At 37.3% G+C, this 21,097-nt stretch overlaps 1 protein-coding gene across 3 annotated transcripts in view; it reads left to right on the forward strand.

The window, feature by feature from the left end:
- LOC150090018 (pleckstrin homology domain-containing family G member 4B-like) overlaps positions 1-21,097 on the forward strand; it is a 1,014,666-nt gene that overhangs the window by 349,946 nt on the left and 643,623 nt on the right. The window contains exon 1 of one of the 3 annotated variants that reach the window (XM_090389715.1): positions 6,272-6,373. The exons of the other annotated variants lie outside the window; for them this stretch is intronic. Coding sequence (XP_090245841.1) covers positions 6,353-6,373 — 21 coding nt within the window. The 5' untranslated portion in view covers positions 6,272-6,352. Of the gene's footprint in view, positions 1-6,271; positions 6,374-21,097 lie in introns of those variants that run through there. 3 annotated transcript variants of the gene reach the window in all.

Here is a 21,097-nt window from a genome sequence, read left to right on the forward strand (position 1 = left end):
CCATACTACATTTCTCTTGACAAGCCACGGACCCTTTAAAGGGAAGCTAACATACCTAGGCACTGAAGATGATTCACTGTCACTGCGGGGCTGAAGAAACGTAGGATCACGTAATGTATGATTGCCATGAATATGACGCGTTCCGGCTAAGGTTTGCCACTAAAATCCAAGATAATCCTCGGCATTGTGAAAACCTGATTATAATGGAAGAGCAGCGCTACGCCGCCTTTACTGAGTTTTCGCAGTCTGTTTTCACTGCTAGACGGGTTAGGCACCCAAACACCACCCACTGAAGATCAAAATAAGAAACTTCCTGGATATGACAGTCCTCTCAGAGAGAGAGAGGGGGGGGGAATCTTCCTTCGTTCGTCCAAGGAGTGACACAACCACCAGCACAGCTCAGCTGCTGCCATTAGGCCTCCCTAGCCACGCTCCCTTGCGTGGTCCTTTGTCTCCACTCCCCAGGCAGGAGGGGGAGGTTACCCCTGGTCTCCCCCCTCGGCGCCCCTCTTTTTCACTCTGGTGGGGCATGGGCCTGCTCTACTGACTTGGGGTAATCTTCTCTATGGACCCCGTATCGCTATCTTTCCCCCACAGTCTTCAGTCTCCCTCCGCTTCTCTAACTTACAACTAGCGTCCGAATCAACTCCAAATTGCTTGAGCCCTACACCCAACAACTTAATAACATCAAATCGCCCAACTAGTACTCCTTTTGTTTTTGCTGACCCCTATCTATAGCGGTGTTTTTTTTTTTTTTTTTTTATAGGTCCTTGCCACTGAAATCTCAGGAAATTAGGTGGCAGGACCTGCCAGAGTAAGTAACTATGATACTGATGTACCTGGTCTGCCTCCACGGGGCGGAGTGGGGCAACAACGTTGGGTCCCATTAGGGGCCCAGCAGCTAAATGACCAGAGGAACAACGGTACACGACACTACACATGTACAAAATCCATACACTTTAAACCTCTGGCATTGACAGTGTTCTGTTTCACACCCAAAATATATAGCACGCGGAGATGGGAGAAACCCCTGGTGCCGTTTGACACTAAACACACGCTACACTCTACTTCTCCCCTCCCACCTTTTTGCTTCCCCAGAGGATGCCTTCTCTCCTCATCCTCCTCCTTGTTCCGACTTTGATTCCACTCCTCACACTATCTTCCCCATTCACTCTCACCGTCTCTTTTTTTTTTTTTTCTCCGTCAGGAAACTCAGACTACCCCTGACGGAGAGCAGCCAGAGTACTATGTACAGCCTGGCTCACCTCCCAGTTGTGGTGGCGGGCAACGTGGAGTCACACTAGGGCCCTGCGGCTAAGAAGCCAGAACATAACAACAGAACCCAACACAACACTTTTCACGTACAACAAACACACTACACCTTTTCTGGCTTTTACAGAGGTTCTATATACCTCTCAAGAGTGCTATGACGAAGATGTGGGAAACCGCCGGTGGCGCCTTACCCAAACACTATGCCACTATTTCAGCTTTGGGAACTATGAGAGGTGATTGGTGGAGCAGACTAAATGACGTATACATGATTACCGGTAGATAATACCTTTGTGCATTGTGAACAGTGGGTTGGGTGTTAGTTAATCCAAGAAACTGCTGCCTAGGTCTCCACGTGGTTCTAATAGGTTTTGGTTTTTCTGGTTTTAAGATTATGCTTGAAAGTGTGAAAGTGAGATTCTCGTCCCAGAACAGACCCAGTTATGTGTGGATGAGCGGTGATGTTGTGGACTTTACTGACAATAAACACGTGATTGTTGTTTCTGAATTTATTTTTGGTAAAGCTAATGTATGCAAAGAGTAAATACGAACTCAAATGTTTATCATAATTTAGAGAGGTTAAAAATCCAATACAGTATTTTAATTTAATGATGAGTAGTTGCAGAAACTTAAATAAGAAACAAGTAGGCCCTTGCTAGACAGAAAATTAGGTCACATAAAATTATTTATGTGACCTAATTTTCTTAGGATGATAACTTTGAATGCTTCTTTTTGATTAAAATGGTATCACTCTTCAACAAATGGAAGTCAGGTAAAGATCAATTGGTATCTGAACGCATGTACGCAGTAAATCTCAGACAAAAAACACTTTGCGAAATGTTGACTTGTTTGCCTTACGAAAGTTTGTTTATTATTATTTTTAATAAATGCTTTCAAAATGTTCAGCAGATTGTTTTAGATTAGATTAAAAAAAAAAAAAAGACGCGTGTAAAAAAGAAAAGTGAAACCTGGTTTTCTTTCTATCACTTAAAGCCTGCCGCAACGGGAATTCTTGAAAACAACAAAATACTGTTCGTCCAGTCATCCAATTAACTCTACTTTCTCCTCTCATCAGGATCGGTCAGTACCACCTTACATGCTTTCATTCACCTCGGAAGGCTGTGCTAGAGAAGTATTTGTTCGTAGGGCGGTAAGAACAGCCATTCACCCTCACTGAGTTCGGTTAGGCATGGCTAATAGCGCACATCAATCTGGTGAAATGGCTATCATTCGATGGGAAGGTTTACTGCTATTATCCATTAAACATAACAAGAACATTTATTGCTTTTGAATTCTATTCAGCTAATATTGTTCAAATTTGTTCTTCTAAACTTAAAATAGGAAGTTATGTGTTCGTTTTTTCCGTATACCTGTATTTCCTATTAGAAACTAAAGATATTTGCAATAACATTAGGACGATTCTTTTGTGAGAAAGTTCCTTTCCTTTTTATTTTACTCGATTGTACTCTTTTGGAGAAAATGTTGCTTGTTGGAATGGAAACATGTGTTATTCGAGTTTCAACCAACAATAACACAGCAATAATCACTTTTTTTTTTTTCTCGTATGAAGCTTATAGTCCTTATTTTTTTCTCGTATGAAGCTTATAGTCCTTATTTTTTTCCTATAAATAATTTAAATAAAAATAATTCATAAAATTCATAAAATGAGTACATCCATTACAAGTACCAAGGTTTTTAAAGGTCTTTAGTGTGTGTATTTTCTGTCGTTTCTGTGAACTCAGTGGAAAACTTATTGGGAATGCCATATTCTTATAAATATAGTAATCGCTAATGCCAGCGTGCCACATATATACGTAATAACAGACAAACGCACAGTTGTTTACGGTGCATTTGTGACGTGCAAATAGGAAAGTAAATGTGATCAAACCAATTTTGAACGTGGTATTAGGGAAGGTGGCACCAGTATCACCGTAGCAATGCAGCCCTGGTGGCATAGTCACTCGCAGCAGTATCAAGGACATACCACCAATGACTCCCATAGAAGAGTAAATAAGCATTGAGAGACAAAAAATATATAAATAAATAAAATAATAATAAAATAAAATAAAAATAAAAAGAAAACCATGGCCTGAAACTAGTGGTTGACGCTCCAGCGAACTGAGCCCAGTGAGTTTGCTCGAACGTACAGTCAGCTTGGCCAAAATAACAGCTTAAAATAGCCGTGAATTGCAATGATAGCTATACTAATTTATGATGTCAATGGAACTGCCCAGTTTAGAAGAGAGTAGTAAATACCGACCTGACTCCTTTCTTCCCACCCTGCTATCTGCCTGTGACAGGAAGAAACGCTCGCAGTGTACAATCCCCAGAATTGGACATTGAAGAGTTTGAAAATAATCGTTTAGTCCAATGCATACTGGTTCTAGTAGCATCGTTAAGACGGTAGGACTAATATGGGCTTGCCATCTTATACAGAGGAATCTATGGATCATTAAAACAATGGCCCCGTTATGTTTGATCAAAAGCTTGCAATTTTATTGTGGGGACCAAGTGCCTGGTTGGTTTTGGACTACCATACATTTTACTTATAACTATGTTATAACAAATAAGTATTTAGGGGATCCTTTCTGTGGCCAAACCCTGTGCTTCGCACTCATGCATCCTTCTCTCTTCCTCAGCTCATGTGCTTGATGAAGACAATGAAAGCTAGTGAAGGAGAGTTATGGTGTTGCCAGGCGCTTCAGGTTAACTTTTCTCGTGCCATCATTATGGTATTTCCAGCAATAGTATATTGTTATCAGATCCGCATCATATAGTAATCCAGGGATATGACTTGCACAGTTACTAGATCCCAACCGGATAAAGCGGAGAGGACAACTAAGTGTATAAACCCACTTCTCCCCTTTCTCCAGGAATTTTGCAGTGCAGTGCAGTTCAACAAGGTTAAAAATTCTGAAGAAATATTGTCGTAATTTCGTAGACTTCATTCCGAGGTAAACTGGTTCTGAGGATTCTTCACAACAATTAGGGCAATACTCCAACAATCTTCTGCCAATACAGTACTTGGTTTTCATGTTGGCTCTATGCTGAGTTATCGTTCTGATATGCAGTTATCTGGCTGATTACTGGTTGAAACGAATGTGGTGCATTGAAACACTACGGTGCAGTTTTTTCTCAAAGTGACTTAGCTATACTCTGAGAAAGATATGTATGCAGATTCTTTTGAAACGTTAATGAGCTTAATAATGTATTGTTTTGAAATCGCTAATATGTATTTGCGTCATGAAATTTTGAAACTTTATTAATTCTACTTATTGGTAATCGGATTTTCCTCCGCAAAATTTGCAGCCCGAACTTTAGAAGCACGCTTAGCCTCAGGACATTATTATCGTCCGAATGTGCATCAGGCGAGGGCTTCCCTTTCCACAAAAAAAAAAAAAGAAAAAAAAAAAAAAAAGAGGTACAGAGGCTCATTTGATTGCTTACATTCAACTTTTGCATGTCGGCTTACTGAATCCGAATACACCACATCTTTATAATCACGAACAAAAAAAAAGCATTTTCTTTTCAGATGTTCTTTCAGCTGCATGATGAACTGGCAAATAAACAAATGGAAATTATTCAGAAATGAAGGATTACAGATTTATTCTAAGACCACTTCTTCAGTGATTGGCTGAAATTCTGCCTTTATTATACCATCAGCTTCACATACCAAGGCTAGTATGTGATGAAATTGATGGTGTAATAAGGATAAACGAAGTCTCCTCACGCCATCAGCCTCACATACGAAGGTTGGTATATGAGACTGATATTACTATCAGACATTACTGATATTACTAAGGACACTATTTCAGGCATTCACCGAAGAAATGGTAAAGGAAGTACAGTACCACGAAACGTCTGAGAATAATCCGCAATCCTTTAAGAAATTAAAACAATCTGCACACTCTGTGCAGATTGAAGTACTGTACTTATTTTCTCACTAATTTCCAATTCTGTTTTCTGGAATGAACAACTCTAAAAAAATTATCTGAGAGAGCGGCGATTGTCCTTGTGAAACATTGCGATTCCAAATTTTGTGATTTTTAATTTTTTTTTCACTTTTCTTTGTCATGATTTTCACGGTTTATATGTATTTTCTGTTTTTTTTTATTATTATTTTTTTAAATTAAGTGTCGTCGGTTATCGACCTAAGTCTGTAAGATATCCGATTTATATATTTTAGTTTTTGCATGTTTGTAATTAATTATGCAATTGTAAATTTAATTCCTTACATTATTTAATGAAGCGAAATAAATTATATAAGACATCAATACACCGAACCTGCCTCATACTATGGTGCAAGTCCTAAATTTTCAACTTTAATTTAAATGAAAAGTACGTTGCTTCTCAATTAATGTACATCTCCGAAGACATTGCCTGCATGTGACGTATATGTATTTTTTGTTCATGTGAAATATATGAAAACTCTCTGGATAACAAAAAATTAAGTATGTGTGTGTACAACATGTACATATGTATATATATACAAATAGTCAAAAGAAGCGATATAGGACGAACACAGTAAACCCCTAAACCAAATCGACTCTTCCTTCCTCTCTGTCTCCTCCGTTTTCCAACTAGCAAAGCGCGCGCAACAAGAGCTTGGGTATGGTTCGTGTGTGTTGTTTGTCGCTGCGTCTGTGAGACAGAGAGGGAGTTCATCTGGTGTAAAAGGTGCACGAATTGGTACGCTCACAATATACGAAATATCCCTAGAGGGCAGTGTCTTTCATTCCTTTAGTCTTAACGACTTTTGTTTGTGCGGAGAAATGACAGTCTTAACGTCATTTCGATCAGACCCAAGTCAAGTATTGTAGTGGTTTATGGCTCGTCCTTCTGTTCTTCACACGCTTCAGGCTGTTGACGCAAAGTAAGATAACAATATCGTTTATGATTTCCATGCTACAGTTTGAAGAATATTTCAAGCTGCCCAACGAATGGAAACCACCGCAAAGCTTGCTTTCAGATATGGTTGTTTGGTTTGTCAAGTGACGTTCAGAATTGGTGGCGCACGTGGAAGTGAAAATAAACGTGTTTAGTTTGTTGTTGCCAACTCGTGCCACTACTGTGGATTATTATCATGGATTATACGTCACGAATGGTAAGTGATTTAAGATGCGTATATGGGTGTGTTTAGCATTTAAATTTAAGGGGGGAAAAGTCGTTAAGAGAATAGCACTTCGATAAAGCTGTGCAATATTTGAGTTGTGCTGCTGTGATTCTGAGCAAGTCTCTGACCTCTTACATATTTAGAAATCATTGCTGTAAATAGGTGAGCAAGTCCCTTTATAATCATGACAACGAATACCAGTTGTCGCTGTTCATGATTTTAATATGTTAAATTTCGTAAACATTGACTAACCTTAGATCATACAAATTAACAAAAATGAAGACAAATCCTTTCTGTGCAACCCGTTCCTCCAATTTTTATTATCGGCCTACCAGATCAGAAAGACGTCAAGAATCTTAGATACTTTTCCATATCATTGCTACATCATTTTACGTGTTTATCTTTCTATGCAATTTTTTTTATGTATGATCGATTACATTCACAATAACTTTTCGTATTAGTAGGTAATGCTATAACGTATTAGCATTACCTCCTTTCCATTTAAATGGAACGTATCTTAAATAAAATAAGGTAATTAATGATAAAGCTTTTTGGGTTGGTTTTAACCTATTTGATATTTTCTGTTTTTAAGGATGACCCTTTATATAGTTATATTATCATTGTTCACTATTACGCTTCAGTTCCATTGATGGAATTGGAACAACAGTATGGCCTGAATTTCGAAGTCATAAAGAGTCGGTAAAACTGCACAGAAATTTAATTTTTTTTATTACTTAACAAATGTGATGACGATGCCATTGCACTTGAAGTGGAGTAGGAACAATTGAAACTTCACTTATTTTAGAACAAGCACTCCGAAATTAAAATAGTTAATAATTATTATATGTATTCGGAATATGTCTTTTGGTATAGGAGGCAATACTGATTTTGAAGTTTACTGTTTTATTTATTTTGATGATATTGTTTTAGTGTTAACTTGTCATGCTATAAGTGGAATCAGATAGTTGAAAGATACTGAACTGTGATGTATTTTTCAAGGTCACACATAGTATATTGCTACCCTTTGTAAATAGTGTTCAGGCATGTCGAGTTGAGGGGCAACTTGAATTGAATTATTAGGTCAGTGCCAAAACAACCCCATTATGCTTCAAATATTGGTCTGTAAGTGGTGTTCTTAAGGTAGATTTATGGAATAAAACGAAAAAGTTTCTAGGCGTTGAAGCTTTATGACCTTCACCACTGACGAACTTACGTACCAAATTATTAAAATATTCCTTCTGTTATTGACGAGAGCTAGTTTCTCAGATGCTGTGTGTGTGTGTGTGTGCGCGCGCGCGTGCGTGTGTGTGTGTGTGTGCCTGTTTTACTACTTGGGTCATAGTGCACTAATTCATGTGTCACTTTGGGTTTGTCGCGTTATCTGTACAAGTGTTTGTATTCGTGGACCGATTTGCATATTTTTCTGCCTGAAAACCTATAATAACTTAATCTGCGAAACCATTTCTCCGCCTAAAATGGGCTAATTATAATCGCGACTGAAAAGGCAATTAAAATTCCTCCATTTTTTGAGATTCAAATTTATATCTCTCCAAAGAGTGACGTCATGCAGACCTCACATGGTTCTGTTTGCAACTACCTTTAGGTAGTTGCAAACAGAACCACGAACAGAAAGAAATTATCAGAAAAATTGTGAAAAAGTAATGTAATAGTGCCATCCATGTATTATGTTATAGATTGCACGTCATTTTGCAGTTGAGTTTCTATATTTCGTTTAGCAAGTTGTATTTCCTTAAAAAGGACCTTGTGGAATAAGTGATATGCTTCAGCGGAGCAACCAAAATATCTAGCACATCAGGAAAATCTCCTACCCACAGTCACAATTCGAACATCTCGTTCAGAGTTCTTTTGCTCTTTATCTAAACCTTCTATTAATTTAATATTTGGGCTTCGTATTTCTCCTTATGCCGTTCTATTACTGTTTTCTTTTCAGCCTTCTCGGTCACAGTGCAATTCCCACTCCCTCGTTCTCGTTTAAGAGCCCTGCTAACACATCACTTGCAGGTGTTCAGGTGGTAGTGCTGTTTCCGTCTTTGTCCCTATGTTGACACTGCACGCCCATTCTTCGGAAAATCACGTGACCTTCACTTTTTAGCTATCACTTCTCACTTTGATAAGAAAGACACACAGAAGTTCTCACAGATCTGTGCATGCAAGGCCGTTTCGAGGAGGAATAAAGAAACATTTTGAACTTAGATAAATAGTACATACATAAATTGCTAAGTTTAGTTTATAGTTATAACCTTTCTAACTAAAGCTATAAGTTTTCAGTTAATTTAATTTGAAAGGTTCACTTTTAACTGAACAAACTAAAAATACTTCTCATAGGAGCAAACCGACCATAGGATTCATATAAATTACAAAACTATTATACTGACGCCTTACGAGTAATTTAATTGAAAAACAACCACAACCGTAAATATTTTGAGATTCTGTCAGAAAAACTACTTTTTCTTACAAAATCTCAATTTTCATGTTGCCTTAACAATTACTCATCTCATTTATTTATTGTAATTATTCACTCTATGATTCCTTCCATTTTAAAGATGATGCTAGTGGTCTTCTCTTTATCAGAGACTTCCAGTCTTGAATCTCTATATTTTGACTACAATTGGCATCGAATCTCTATACCTATTCCATTAATTTCATTTGTTTCTCTCAGTCTTTCTCCCAATTCTATAAATTGCTTAGAACTTTTTAAACTTTTCACCCAGATCTTTCTTTTACAGTTGACTTCCTCCAAACTAATTTTATTAAGAGTGAAGTAATTTTTCTTGGTGATATTAATGTCCATAACTCCAGTTAGTGTCATATTCTAGACTTACGAGTTAGCCAGGAGAGACCGCACTAGCTGGATCTGGCTTTTTCCTATTACTAAGGACCTCATAAAACATATTAGGAAAATTTGCATTGACCTTCGGGAATTACAGTGATAATGATTACTTATTAACCAATTAAGCACAATTTAGTTAGTTATCGCAAGTGGATAAACGGACAACTTCTTTATTTATTCATCCTCAACCAAGAATCTTAATCTGTTTTCTCACCAACAACCCTTAAAAATGCACATTTAATGTTAGTTGTGTGCTGGTTATCTTACTTAACAACTTGATGATAGTCTCTTCTCCAATATCCATTTCACTCTCGTGTCTTTTTGGCATTGTAAGAATGCGAAATAAGATGATCTGCGTCGTATCTATCCCTCCTTTTCTTGATTGGACTACTGTTTTAAATCCTCTGATTCTGATTTTTGTCCAGACGTGTCAGTGAGATTATTATTGTAGAAATGAAATCCTTTATTCCTAATTCCGATCTCCTCCTTGATCCAAACCTTGGTTTCCCAATAAATATTCCAAGGCTGTGCAAGATAAGAATATAGTACATGTCAATTGCTATGTTCGCTAAAGTTTGAAATAGTAGTAGAAGGGTTGCTAATAAATTCAAACTCGATTTTGAAACAGTCGAAGAGTAGGAAACTTGTTTCATGTCCATATTGTAGCGGAGTCTTCTGGTTTCTGTCTGGAACTGTTGGCCAAAAGTTTTGTATACTCATACCTCCACTACCGTTATGGCGTCCTCATCTAAAGTAAGGCTGACTTTTTAGCATCTTACTTTTATTCTTGCATCGGTGATCTTGGTGGGTCCCCTTCTGCAGTATCAAATACATTCCATTCAATGTATCTCTTGATTTTCCGATAGAAACACATTACAAAAATCTTGAAGCCAAAAAGTATTCTCTCAGGTCCTGTGTGTGTGTGTGTGTGTGTGTGTGTGTATACTGTGTCGGGGTGGTTCCCAGGCATATGCCCATCTCCACCTAATTCTTTAAATAAAACAGATAACTGTAAAGTGGGCCTGAAACATAGCTAAGAAATTGAATATTCAAAACAAGAGCATTTTTAGATATAAATTACACTAATTATATCTAAAGAAAAATAGTCAAATTTTGTATAGGAAAGGTTAAACTTGTATTAAAGAAATGTTTATGAACTTAGTATGTTGTTTATGTCAGGTCACTCTGCCATCAGGAAACAGCTGATATCTTCAGCTGTAGGCTGATGCCCGACCCTGGGCACGTGGAGCCGGACCTGTCTCTACTATTGTATACTGAAGTGCAAGGCACTAACCTGCACCCAACAGAGGAAGTGCAATACTGTTGGGTGCCAACATCCCTGGTCTCAGGCCGCCCAAACCCGAGAACCAAGGAAAAAAAAAAAAAAAAAAAAAACCACCGTAGTGGTACATGTTCAGGAGCCACAGACCGGACAAATAGCTTCCCAGACTGAAGCACCCGAACCCAGATGCAATCATGCATGATTCACATATGCTGCCAACTCTAGATCTGAAAAGTGCCTTATGATTGTTCTTCTGGCAAACACAGCGGCAGCAAATCTCTGCAGAGCCCGGAAGCTAGATGCATCTTGTAAAAGGATCTTCATGTTATCCTCAGTAAAGGGAGAAACCTCGTCGAAAAGTCGACGACGCTCTGATCCATAAAAAGGACAAACAAACAACACGTGCGTCCAAGTTTCTGCATCACCACAAGAACACCACGGATCAGGCTCCAATCCTTTTGAAAATAGTTTGTCACGAAAAGATCCGTGTCCGGTCAATATATAACTTGTAAACATCGTAGGACAAAACCAAGAAGACACTGTCTTTGACATAGCAAAATCCGCCGCTGGAATAATTCTTCTTGTTGTCTCGCCAAATGCAGAAGAGCTCCATCGAATCCTCCACATGGCAATGAGGGAGTTCCAAATTCTGACTTTTTCCTCTTTAATGTTGGCAGTCAGGTCAATAGAGATGCCCAGGCACTGAGCCGAAATTCCTTTTCTTAGTGCATATAACATACCACGGTACAATACATATAAATCAACTGGAAGAGCACCTGCGATCACCTGCAGTGCAACCGTCGAGACAGTCCGAGGAGCATACAGCAATGCTAGCAACATAGATCTCTGCAGCCACATAAGTTGATTTTTAATTTTGACCTTGATCACAGCATTCATCCAAACTCCCGCAGCATATGCGACAATCGGCAAGAAAATGGTCTTGTAGTATAATAGCATCGTGCGTTTATTAAGACCCCACTCTTTCCTGGAAATACGCATCACGAAAGAAGTAAATTTCTTTAGTTTATCCCTCAAATGTGACACGTGCAGATGAAAACCCAGCCGGTCATCCAAAATCAAACCCAAATGCTTAATACTAGACACAAAAGGAACCTGCCTTCCATTCAACAGTACTCTGGGCGGGCGCTTGTAATCAAAGTGCTTTTTAAATACCATCATCCTGGTTTTCTTAGATGAGATCTTTAATTTGTTCAACACAGCCCACTCTGAGAGATTGTTCAAAATTTCCTGATGGCATTTCTCCACTTGTTTTTAAAACATTTTCTGCAGCGTTAACTCTTGTTTTGTATTACCTTTTTTGTACTCTCTTATTCCGCGGGTGTTTTTACTTCTCTAGAGATTGTTCATGTCTAACCAATTCCTGAAAAGAGTTACATATATTTCTTCCTTTCAATTATCGCCCCATTGCACTTAGCTGAACTTTTTCCAAAGTAATGGAAATCTATCGACCTCAACTCTTGAAATTTTCCATGTGATTAAGAATCGCCAGTATAGATTCCGTCAGTATATGCATCGGCGGTATCTTAGCATGTGTTACTCATCTTTGGAAAAAAGTTCGGAGAAACTCAAGTAGCTGCTCTCCACGTTTCAAAGGCATTTGATTTATTTGATATGAGTGTTTTCTAAATAAGCATCCATCTTATGGTCTGCTTTCTGTTTTTTTTTTTTTTTTTTTTTACAACTTTGTACCAGGTTTAGTTTAGTTTAGTCTCTGATGGCTGTTGTTATAGAATTTAAGGCACATTAGCGACTTAAACCATATTGCGCCACATATATTATGCCTGTAAATTACGTGTGTTCTGTGTTCGATATGCTTATTTTCTAAAAGAAAAACCCGCGTGTCCGGGGGTGGGGAACTGTTCAACACTCTCCTGAGACCCACTAACTCAACCACTTTGTGAAAAAAGCCCAAATTTCTTGCGTCATTGACGAAATACGAACCATGGTCTTTTCCCTGGGCGTTGGGTCAACGGTGCTTATATGCTCTCTGCTAACTGTGATGGCTCTCTATCTTTTAACTGCTCAACTAGTGGTAGGTCACCCAAATTCTGTTCTTTCACCTTCCTTTTTTTTCCCACCTGTATTTTAATAACCTTCCATTGACTGGAAATTCGGTCCATAGTTTTACTGATAATAGCGCACTCCATTCTATTTTCCAGTCTACTTTTCAAACAGCGTTCTGCACAAACAGGTACAACTTCTAGAATGTCCACTACGAGTTTCTTAGGGACAATTCTCCTCAGAGGAAAAAACTTTTAGTTAACTTCAATTATTCTAAAACCCAATCTTGTCTTATTTCTTGCAAAATATAGGCTGCTGCTCCCATTCTCGTCTTCAACGACATTCAGACTTCTAGACACGATACCTTCATTAGGAATAACCCCCACTTCTCGCCTTTCTTTGCATAAGTATATCACAAATATTACTTCCCCTGCATAAAAAAAAAAACCTACATTTTTCTACCAAGTTCTCGATCTTGCTTTCTTCTGAACAGCTGCTGACTTTGTACAACGTGGGTATTTAGTGATTCCTTGCTTACAAACTCACTTCAGTCTGTATCACTTTCATTTTTGCAGTATACATTTTCTGTAACTATTTCCATGGGCACTGTTCTTCTGAATTAGGATCTATAATTCCATTTATTTTTCCAAAGCAGTCTGAACTTGGGCAACAAGTGAAAATCCAACCATAGTTCACCTTAAGACTCACATAACTAAATAAGTAGTTTTTCCCCTTCCTCATTTGTCCCTTTTACTTCTGTTCTTTGGAACAACGTTCCTTCATATATGCATTTCTTGAAAATTGCGCTCTAATAAAATTAAGGCGAACGCAGATATGAACTGCCTTCGGTCTGATAGGAGTCCGACGGGTACGTAACTGCGCAGAGTACCGAGAACAGATCCTCGAACTCTATGTGGAACTTTTTAGGGGTGCAGTTGGCCCAGATTTTCTTTTCATGCTCGACAACGCCACTGCGCATAAAGCTCATGTGGTGGAGGAATACCTTGAAACTGAAGATATCCAACGACTGCCGTGGCCAGCACGATAAGCAGACTTAAATCCTACTGAACATGTGTGGGATGCCCTTGAGCGTCACATTTCACGGCGACAGCCAACTCCTCGGTCACTTGGTGAGCTAAGGTCAGCCTGGTGGAAGAATGGGATTTGTTGCCACAGAATCTTATAGACACCCTCATATCGAACATGATTCATCGCTGTCAGGCCTATTAAGCCGTTGGAGGGGATCATACGCCGTACTGATGTCATGTGACCATATTTTCGATCATCTTGTATCGGCTTCTGTAATGTGACCTTTTTGGTAATCCCTATACAACTCCTGTAAATATCCCTTGTTCTGTTCGCAGTTTCTCGCTGTCTCATTTCATCCTTATTCTGTGGTACACTGCCATACAAAATTTTGTCCTGCTTCATCGCAAGCTGCACGAGTTACACCACGTTTTCTACATGTTCTGTTAATTTTGTCGAGCAGTGTATGTAGGTTGGTTACAGGTCCTTCTGTTTTTCTTCATTGACATCCTCATCTGGAGAGAAGAGGATAATTTCCGTTTGTCCGTCCGTCACGCTTACAGTAGTATTTGGTGATATTTATTGGCGTTTGATCATCCGCCACGCTTTTCCACCGTGCATTGCAAATAGTGTCTGTTGGTCCCGTATGCACTGTTTATCGAAACTGTTTACCCAATGAATATTTGTTCAACCCATATCTATTGTTTACCAAATGAATATTTTTCCATCCCACTTTCGCTTTTCACTCAATAAACATCGATTGTGTACGTAATAATTGATTGCTCACTTACTTAAATAATCCAGTGCTCGACTGGATCACACCTACGAATACAAGGACCATTGATTTTCAAATGGCCATGAAGCTGGTATATTTATGATAAACAGTTCATCGTTCTACAGCTCCTCTATATTTTATTGCCAGCCGTCAGAAACTTGACTGGTCGAGTATTGTGTCTCAATAATTTATGGAATTATAGTGTAAATTAAACAATCACTGCCTTTTCTGCATACTGACTAAAAAATACAATGAACTCTGAAGACACGAGAGTATGAAACTAAAGATGGTACGTTGTAGTGTAATATAAACAATCCCATTTCTGTGTGAAAAAATATATTGCGGCATTAATTTTTAATAGCTATAATAATCAGAAATCCGTAGGAAAGACTTAAAGAAAACATGGAAACAGAAATTAGATTTTGATTCTGAATAAAATAAAAAGGAAAGATAAGTAAAGGAGAAGGAAATTAATTAGGATGCTACAAATAACTTGGTTTCTTTCATTTTGGTATCAGTAGCAAGATTTTAATGAGTGCCTCTGGACAACTAAGCAAGGAAACAGTCATTACTCATTTTACTCTTGTGAGAATGTTATATCTGAAGGAAAATAATACTCAGTGAAAAGCCAGAATCTTTAGTTTTATAAATAAAAGCAAGCATTCAATCATTTCTTCTGGTGTTACTGGCCACTTGTTCGAATAGGTCCGAGGTAAATTTCATCGATAAGATGAGAAATTTGAGTCATTTTCAAAGACAGTCATTTTCAAAAGCTTGACCAATCACAGACAGTGAAGCGAATGATTTTATTTTAAAATTTTATCCTGGCTGTTTTCATTCGCCCAAACAAACTAACCTTAGGACACATGCAGCCTACGCACTGAGACATCTTGTCCTGAGTTGTTTTAGCTAATCCAGTAAAGTAGGTTAGCTTCATTATCATCATACATTTATTAACACCGTCCCAAGATGCAAAGTGTTCAACATAAAGCGTTTAGACCTCAATGATATACGAAATATGTAACCGATAATATTAAAGACATTTAACCATTTTGAAATAAGATTTGTTCTGCCCGTTTTTACTAATATTTGGTTAGCTCTATGCCTAGCAAAAGTAAAAGGGTTCCGCTCACACTAAAAACCTAAATACTGTGGTAATTTTAAAATTATATACGGAGCTGTTAACCTACATTCCTCTTTTGTGACCTGTGTGTAGGGCAATTAGGTTGTTCAGTAATTGCAGAACTCATAGGAAGTATTGAACCAAACCCTTGTTCTTGTTCTTGACTGTTGTCATTTATTCCTACGGAAATGAAAGTAGCACTCTTAACAGTGGTACAGATAGCGAAAATCACGTCTTTATATTTTTGCTGTTAATAATCAATGGATATTTTTTACCTCTTAAAGTGAAGTATGGGATTTCAAAGTACGAACTTATAACTGGACGCAACGAATTATTTTATTTATAAAAAATTCCATGCTATAACGCTATTTCTAAAGTAACAAAAGTTGCCTAGCACTAGTAATAAACTGGTAAAATAATAATATTATCAAATTTATTCTAATTTTGTTCTTGAATATGAAAGGGGTATAAAAGCTATCAACGCCTACTTTAAAATGTGTGCCAATGTCAGCCCTTCAATAATGACAATTTATAAAATAACCTACAATCTTGACCCTCCTAGCCATTTTGGCCGTACAGATGTGAGTTATGTGACTAAAGTTAGTTAATAAAATAAATAAAATATCTGTACTGGTTTAAAGAGAAAATATATGCTTTAAACGTTGTACCCTCAAGGCACACGTACCCGCGGTCAAGAACTGCTATTCTAGACCACTGGTGTACCCTAGAAATACGTGGTACGTGATATGAAAAGGTTAGAATAGGCGGTTCGAAAAGGGGATAGGAGAAATGTGGTTCATAAAGACAGGAAACTATAGTCATCTTTTTCGGCCTTTGGTCTTATTAAAATAATAGAATGCATCTTAATTTATTATTATTATAGAAGTATTATTACTATAATGGAATTCCCATCTTTTTTTTTCTTTTTTTTTTTTATAACACAAGCAGAGTTGAATAAAAAACCAAAAGTACATCGGTATCTCAAATTGTAAGGCTACCATTAGGAGCTGCTTAAATGCTACACTACGAATGTAGAACATTTTTCTAAAAGAAATACATAATAAGGTATCAGTAGTCACCGAAACGAAGTTCCGAGGATGGCACCATTTACGAATGAGTAATAATATAGTTCTCATTTAGAAAAATTTCTTATCTACAACATCAGAATTCCCGAATTCCCTTAAATGGTTTTATCAATAACGAATTCACTGTGTCTGTGAAATTAATTAATACTGTGGAAAATTTCAAATGTATAAGGTGTGTTTAATTTACCGTTGTTGCAACACTACAAATGCTGATATCAAACCTTTTTACTGCATTTTCTATGCGATAAAAAAGATTTGATATTACTGTTTTGGCTAATTTGAGATATAAATTAAATTAATTGTAATATAAAATTAAATTTAATTAAATGTTAATTTAATTTAATTAATTTTAATAGCGAAAATTAATATATATTTGTTTTAATTATGAATAAAATGAAGTAAAAATTAACAAGACAGCGAAGCAATTGCTCCGTGGTCTGTAGACTTGTTCTTGCCTGTGACTTAATGTGAAAAATATTAAGAAAAAAATGTGCTTTCTTGGGCAGTAGATAGAAACAACGCTTATAAATAATGTACGAGTATTATTTTATTTATTAAATAAACCTACATCGTGCCTTTAATCCAATTTTATCGATTCTCTAATCCAAAAATTTTGAATTTAGAATCAGTAAAAGCAATTGTAATGCTCACATGAATATCTTTAGAAGCGTACAAGCTTTGAAGTCTGGTGCAACAGAATGCAGATCGGGTGACATTTGTGTTTGCCTTTGTAAGATACTTATAAAGGCCACTGTAGCCTAGTGGTCAGGCGCGCGGGTGCATAAGTACACGTGCCTTGAGTGACCGGGGTTCAAGCCCGTGACTGCTAAATACGGTGCTGTTTCTTGTATTCTGTCTATCTTGTGAACTCCTCTGATCGTTTGGTCGTCCCGGAGTATAAACAAACAGATAATTTATTATATGATTGACAAAAAAAAAAAAAAAAAAAAACAAGCCCAAAAATATAACCAACTCGATTAAATACAATTACGCTTCATTCAATGTCTTTTGTCTTTATGCAGTATGAGAATGCTGTAAAAACTTCTAAACAACCAATTTTAAGAATTACGATGAAGGCATATTTGTGTTGGTTAAATGTGGCGTATATTTTGAAGACACGTCTTGTACTCCTAGGAATACACATGTAACATATTTGGAAATGCTGTTTTCATCAATAGCCACAAATTTTTATACCAAGTAACGTTTCTGAGTTTAATAATACCTACCCGAGGTTCCAGCGAAACTTAAATTTCCTAGAAGTAATGGCTATAGTATAGTTCTTTCTTTTTCTATAGCAGTTCCTTTTATTTTTGGTCATAAAATAGCAATTAAAAAGATTCTTACAAATATTTTTCTGGCATATGGTCATTTTGAGATATTCCATCATTTCTCTAAATGACTATATCGATTTTATTTGTGTGGTTCGTTGAACAGAATTGCTTATTTTTGAAGTTTACCCAAGTTCAAACTTACTAATGATGGGGAGTTATCCATCGTGAGCGAGGTTGCTGACTTCTGTAACAATGAATGATTGTCCCATTTCCACAGAAAAATCCCTGGAATTTTCGTAAACACTATTAAATATATTCAAAATTTCTAAAACCAAATAAAAAAAATAACATGTAATTACTGTAGAGAGAAAACCATGCACCCAAGTAGGTACTCATGCATTTCAAAGAATAGATAAACACACCGGAATTACAGCCGTGCATTTTCATAACGCTGCTCAACGCTTCACAAGTAGCCCGTTGCCCGTGGGTCAAGTTCACAGAATATGGCGAACAGTATAGAGGTTAAATCCTATCACATTTTGATCTTGCTGGCAGGTGGTTTCATGAAAGCATAACGATAATGCTTTCTACCAGAGAGGATGAAGACCACCGGCACTCATACGAGATAATTAAAACCGTTCTAGCATCTGAATGTAAACATCTTAGGTTATAATAAAGCAATATTTACTTATTTAATCTTCACAGTAAAAGAAAACGAGAGACCTTGCTACAAAGTTGTTGTTGATTGTTACGGTGCATCAGCATTTTAGGCCATATTGTGCGCCAGTACAATAATGTCTATAGGGAGTGTGTGTGTTTTCACGGATGGATTTTAATGTTGCACATGCTGAAAACCCGGAATTAGGACGTTAGTCTCGTTTATTTAGTATTTTCATGAATTCATCCGAATTTTTCGAGAGTGTACTATAATGTATAGTTTACTAAACCAAGAGCTTACTGGTGATTAAATAAACAATATAAACCTAATGTTTCAGTTTAGTAATTTACGTAGCATAAAACCATCTTGTTCGCATGTCCTAAGTTTTTAAGTTAAAGAACAATTTAGGTTTTTAGTTTTTAAGTAAAAAGGATCGATAAAAGTAATTTTGATAATTGAAGTTGACCCTATTTTTGGTTTCATTATCATGATTTCTTAAGATTCTGTCCGGTGATTTTTATACTTTCGGTGGGAAAATCACCCGATTGTAAAGAAAGAAAGAAAGATAAAAAGAATCCATGCTTATTTCATTTGGCGATAGCATCTCATCTTTTTATGGTGAAGGAGAAAAAATATCTTTTTTTTTTTTTTTTTTTTCTTGGTGCATCAGCTTCTGTGGCCATAATGCACCTCTCAAGGTTTTTTGCAGTACTTTGATCCAAGCCCGAGGCGGGATTCGAACCCGCGACCTTTGGGTTGCTAGGCAGGCACTTTACCCACCCGGCTAACCTGGTCGGCAGAAGGAGAAAAGGATGAAGAATGTTCTGTTCATACTCGAGCACGACCACCTATGCAGGGGAGTTAAAGATAACAGATAAAAGGTATAAAGTGGACCATTCCATGTTTCTTTAGAAATATTGGAGAACTGCAGTAATGGTCAATGTTATTATAGAAAGGAAGTCATTAAAGAGAAAATCACATCCGGAAACGGAACATTTCTGCAGAATGCCGAGAAATGAGTTGAGAAACGAGAGTCAAGAAACTAGGGTTGATGAAGAGGTGACTATATGACAGTACCATACAAACGTTTAAGATTGAAGTAATATACGTGGTATCGATCCTTAATTTACATAGAAACTGAAAAAAATTTCCCAAGTAATTTTGTATGACAGCGGAACAATCATTATCCAAACTAAATGATGGTTGACCATTTCAAATGAGTAATTTGTCCTGATAATCAGTCAGTTCGGAAGCAGATTTTTAAAACTGACTTCTCTTTTTAATAGCCAAAATTAACGATTGCTTTACTCCATATTTTTTCGCCAAATTCTTACCACTAATACGACTATCTTTCTTAAACTTTTAAATAACACCGATTTGTCACTATGCATTTTGCAACACAGTGGACTATGTGACACGGCACTTCTCATGTTCAGAGTACTGCATAAACATTGGGCTACATTGCAGCGAGATTTCTCTTCATTTCTGTGATTTAAAAACGTTGGTCTTCAAAAAGAACGTAACTACACTCTGAGTTTTACTACTCTTTTTTTTTTTTTTCATGACGCTGTGAGCCAAAGTCCCGCGAGAGCAAAATTCCTAGTCCTTGCAAGAGTTTCAATCAAACTGATTCCGAACATCAGCACTCTTTTTCACACACAAAATAAATTATAATAATTGTATAATGCATTTTATAATATAGTAATTTCAATCTGCAGTTCAGCAAAGTAAGTTTCTCGGGGGTGGGTTCTCACTTGTAGAACCCTGTAAATGCTCCGTATATTTTAGTACAGTGATCAATAAAATTGATAGAAAAATTCTGATTAAAAATGCGAAATTGGAGCTTATTTGGATGAAATCAAACAAGTGTGGCCATCACGGAGTATAAACAGAAAATTTCATTCATTACGTTGTTTCCATTAAAATGAAATATTGAAAAACTTGGCGATGGGCCATTTCCATCGCTCATAATCAGCCAGATTGTTATCTGGATGACTGTGCGATGCCGCCTTGCCATCGGATACAAAGGGTAATTTCAAAAAGGATTTTTAATTCAAAATCCTAATGCATAGTCCTTCTGGCATGTATGACAACCTCAACCCTGCTTAGTATACATTCTTCGAACAACCGGTGTTTGCTGGAATTTGTCTCCGTTCCTCTTGTAAAACAGCTACCAGAGCCGGTATGGAAGAGGGCTATTTTGGCCGCAGCCTAATCCATCGTACTCAAATTCGTCACACAGGTGTTGTGGGGCTGAGATCCGCTGTTTCAGCAAGCCAGTCTAATGTTTCGACGTCACTCGCCACAAAGCAGTTCTGTAGGATCATCGCAATTGTGTGCCGCGGTTCGTCACACCTTAGCACCTTCTGCCACCGTTGTAGATTCCTCGGTCGCTGGGAACAGCATCACTCCAAACGCTCGATGTTTCGCTTTGGTGAGCATGATATTGGGCTTATACGCAACTGTCCTATTAAATTCAAGACCATGTAGGGTCTCAGTTGAACTCACAGTAAGGTGGCACCCAACCACCATCTCATGTAAGTTCCGATTCATAACTATACTTACTTCTAACATACTGCTTTTGCCCAAGGAGACCAATGAAACTTATATTCGTATGTCTCT

Source organism: Mastigoproctus giganteus, chromosome 2, assembly GCF_048544385.1.
Source record: "Mastigoproctus giganteus isolate SK-2022 chromosome 2, ASM4854438v1, whole genome shotgun sequence".
Taxonomy (NCBI): Eukaryota; Metazoa; Arthropoda; class Arachnida; order Uropygi; family Thelyphonidae; genus Mastigoproctus; species Mastigoproctus giganteus.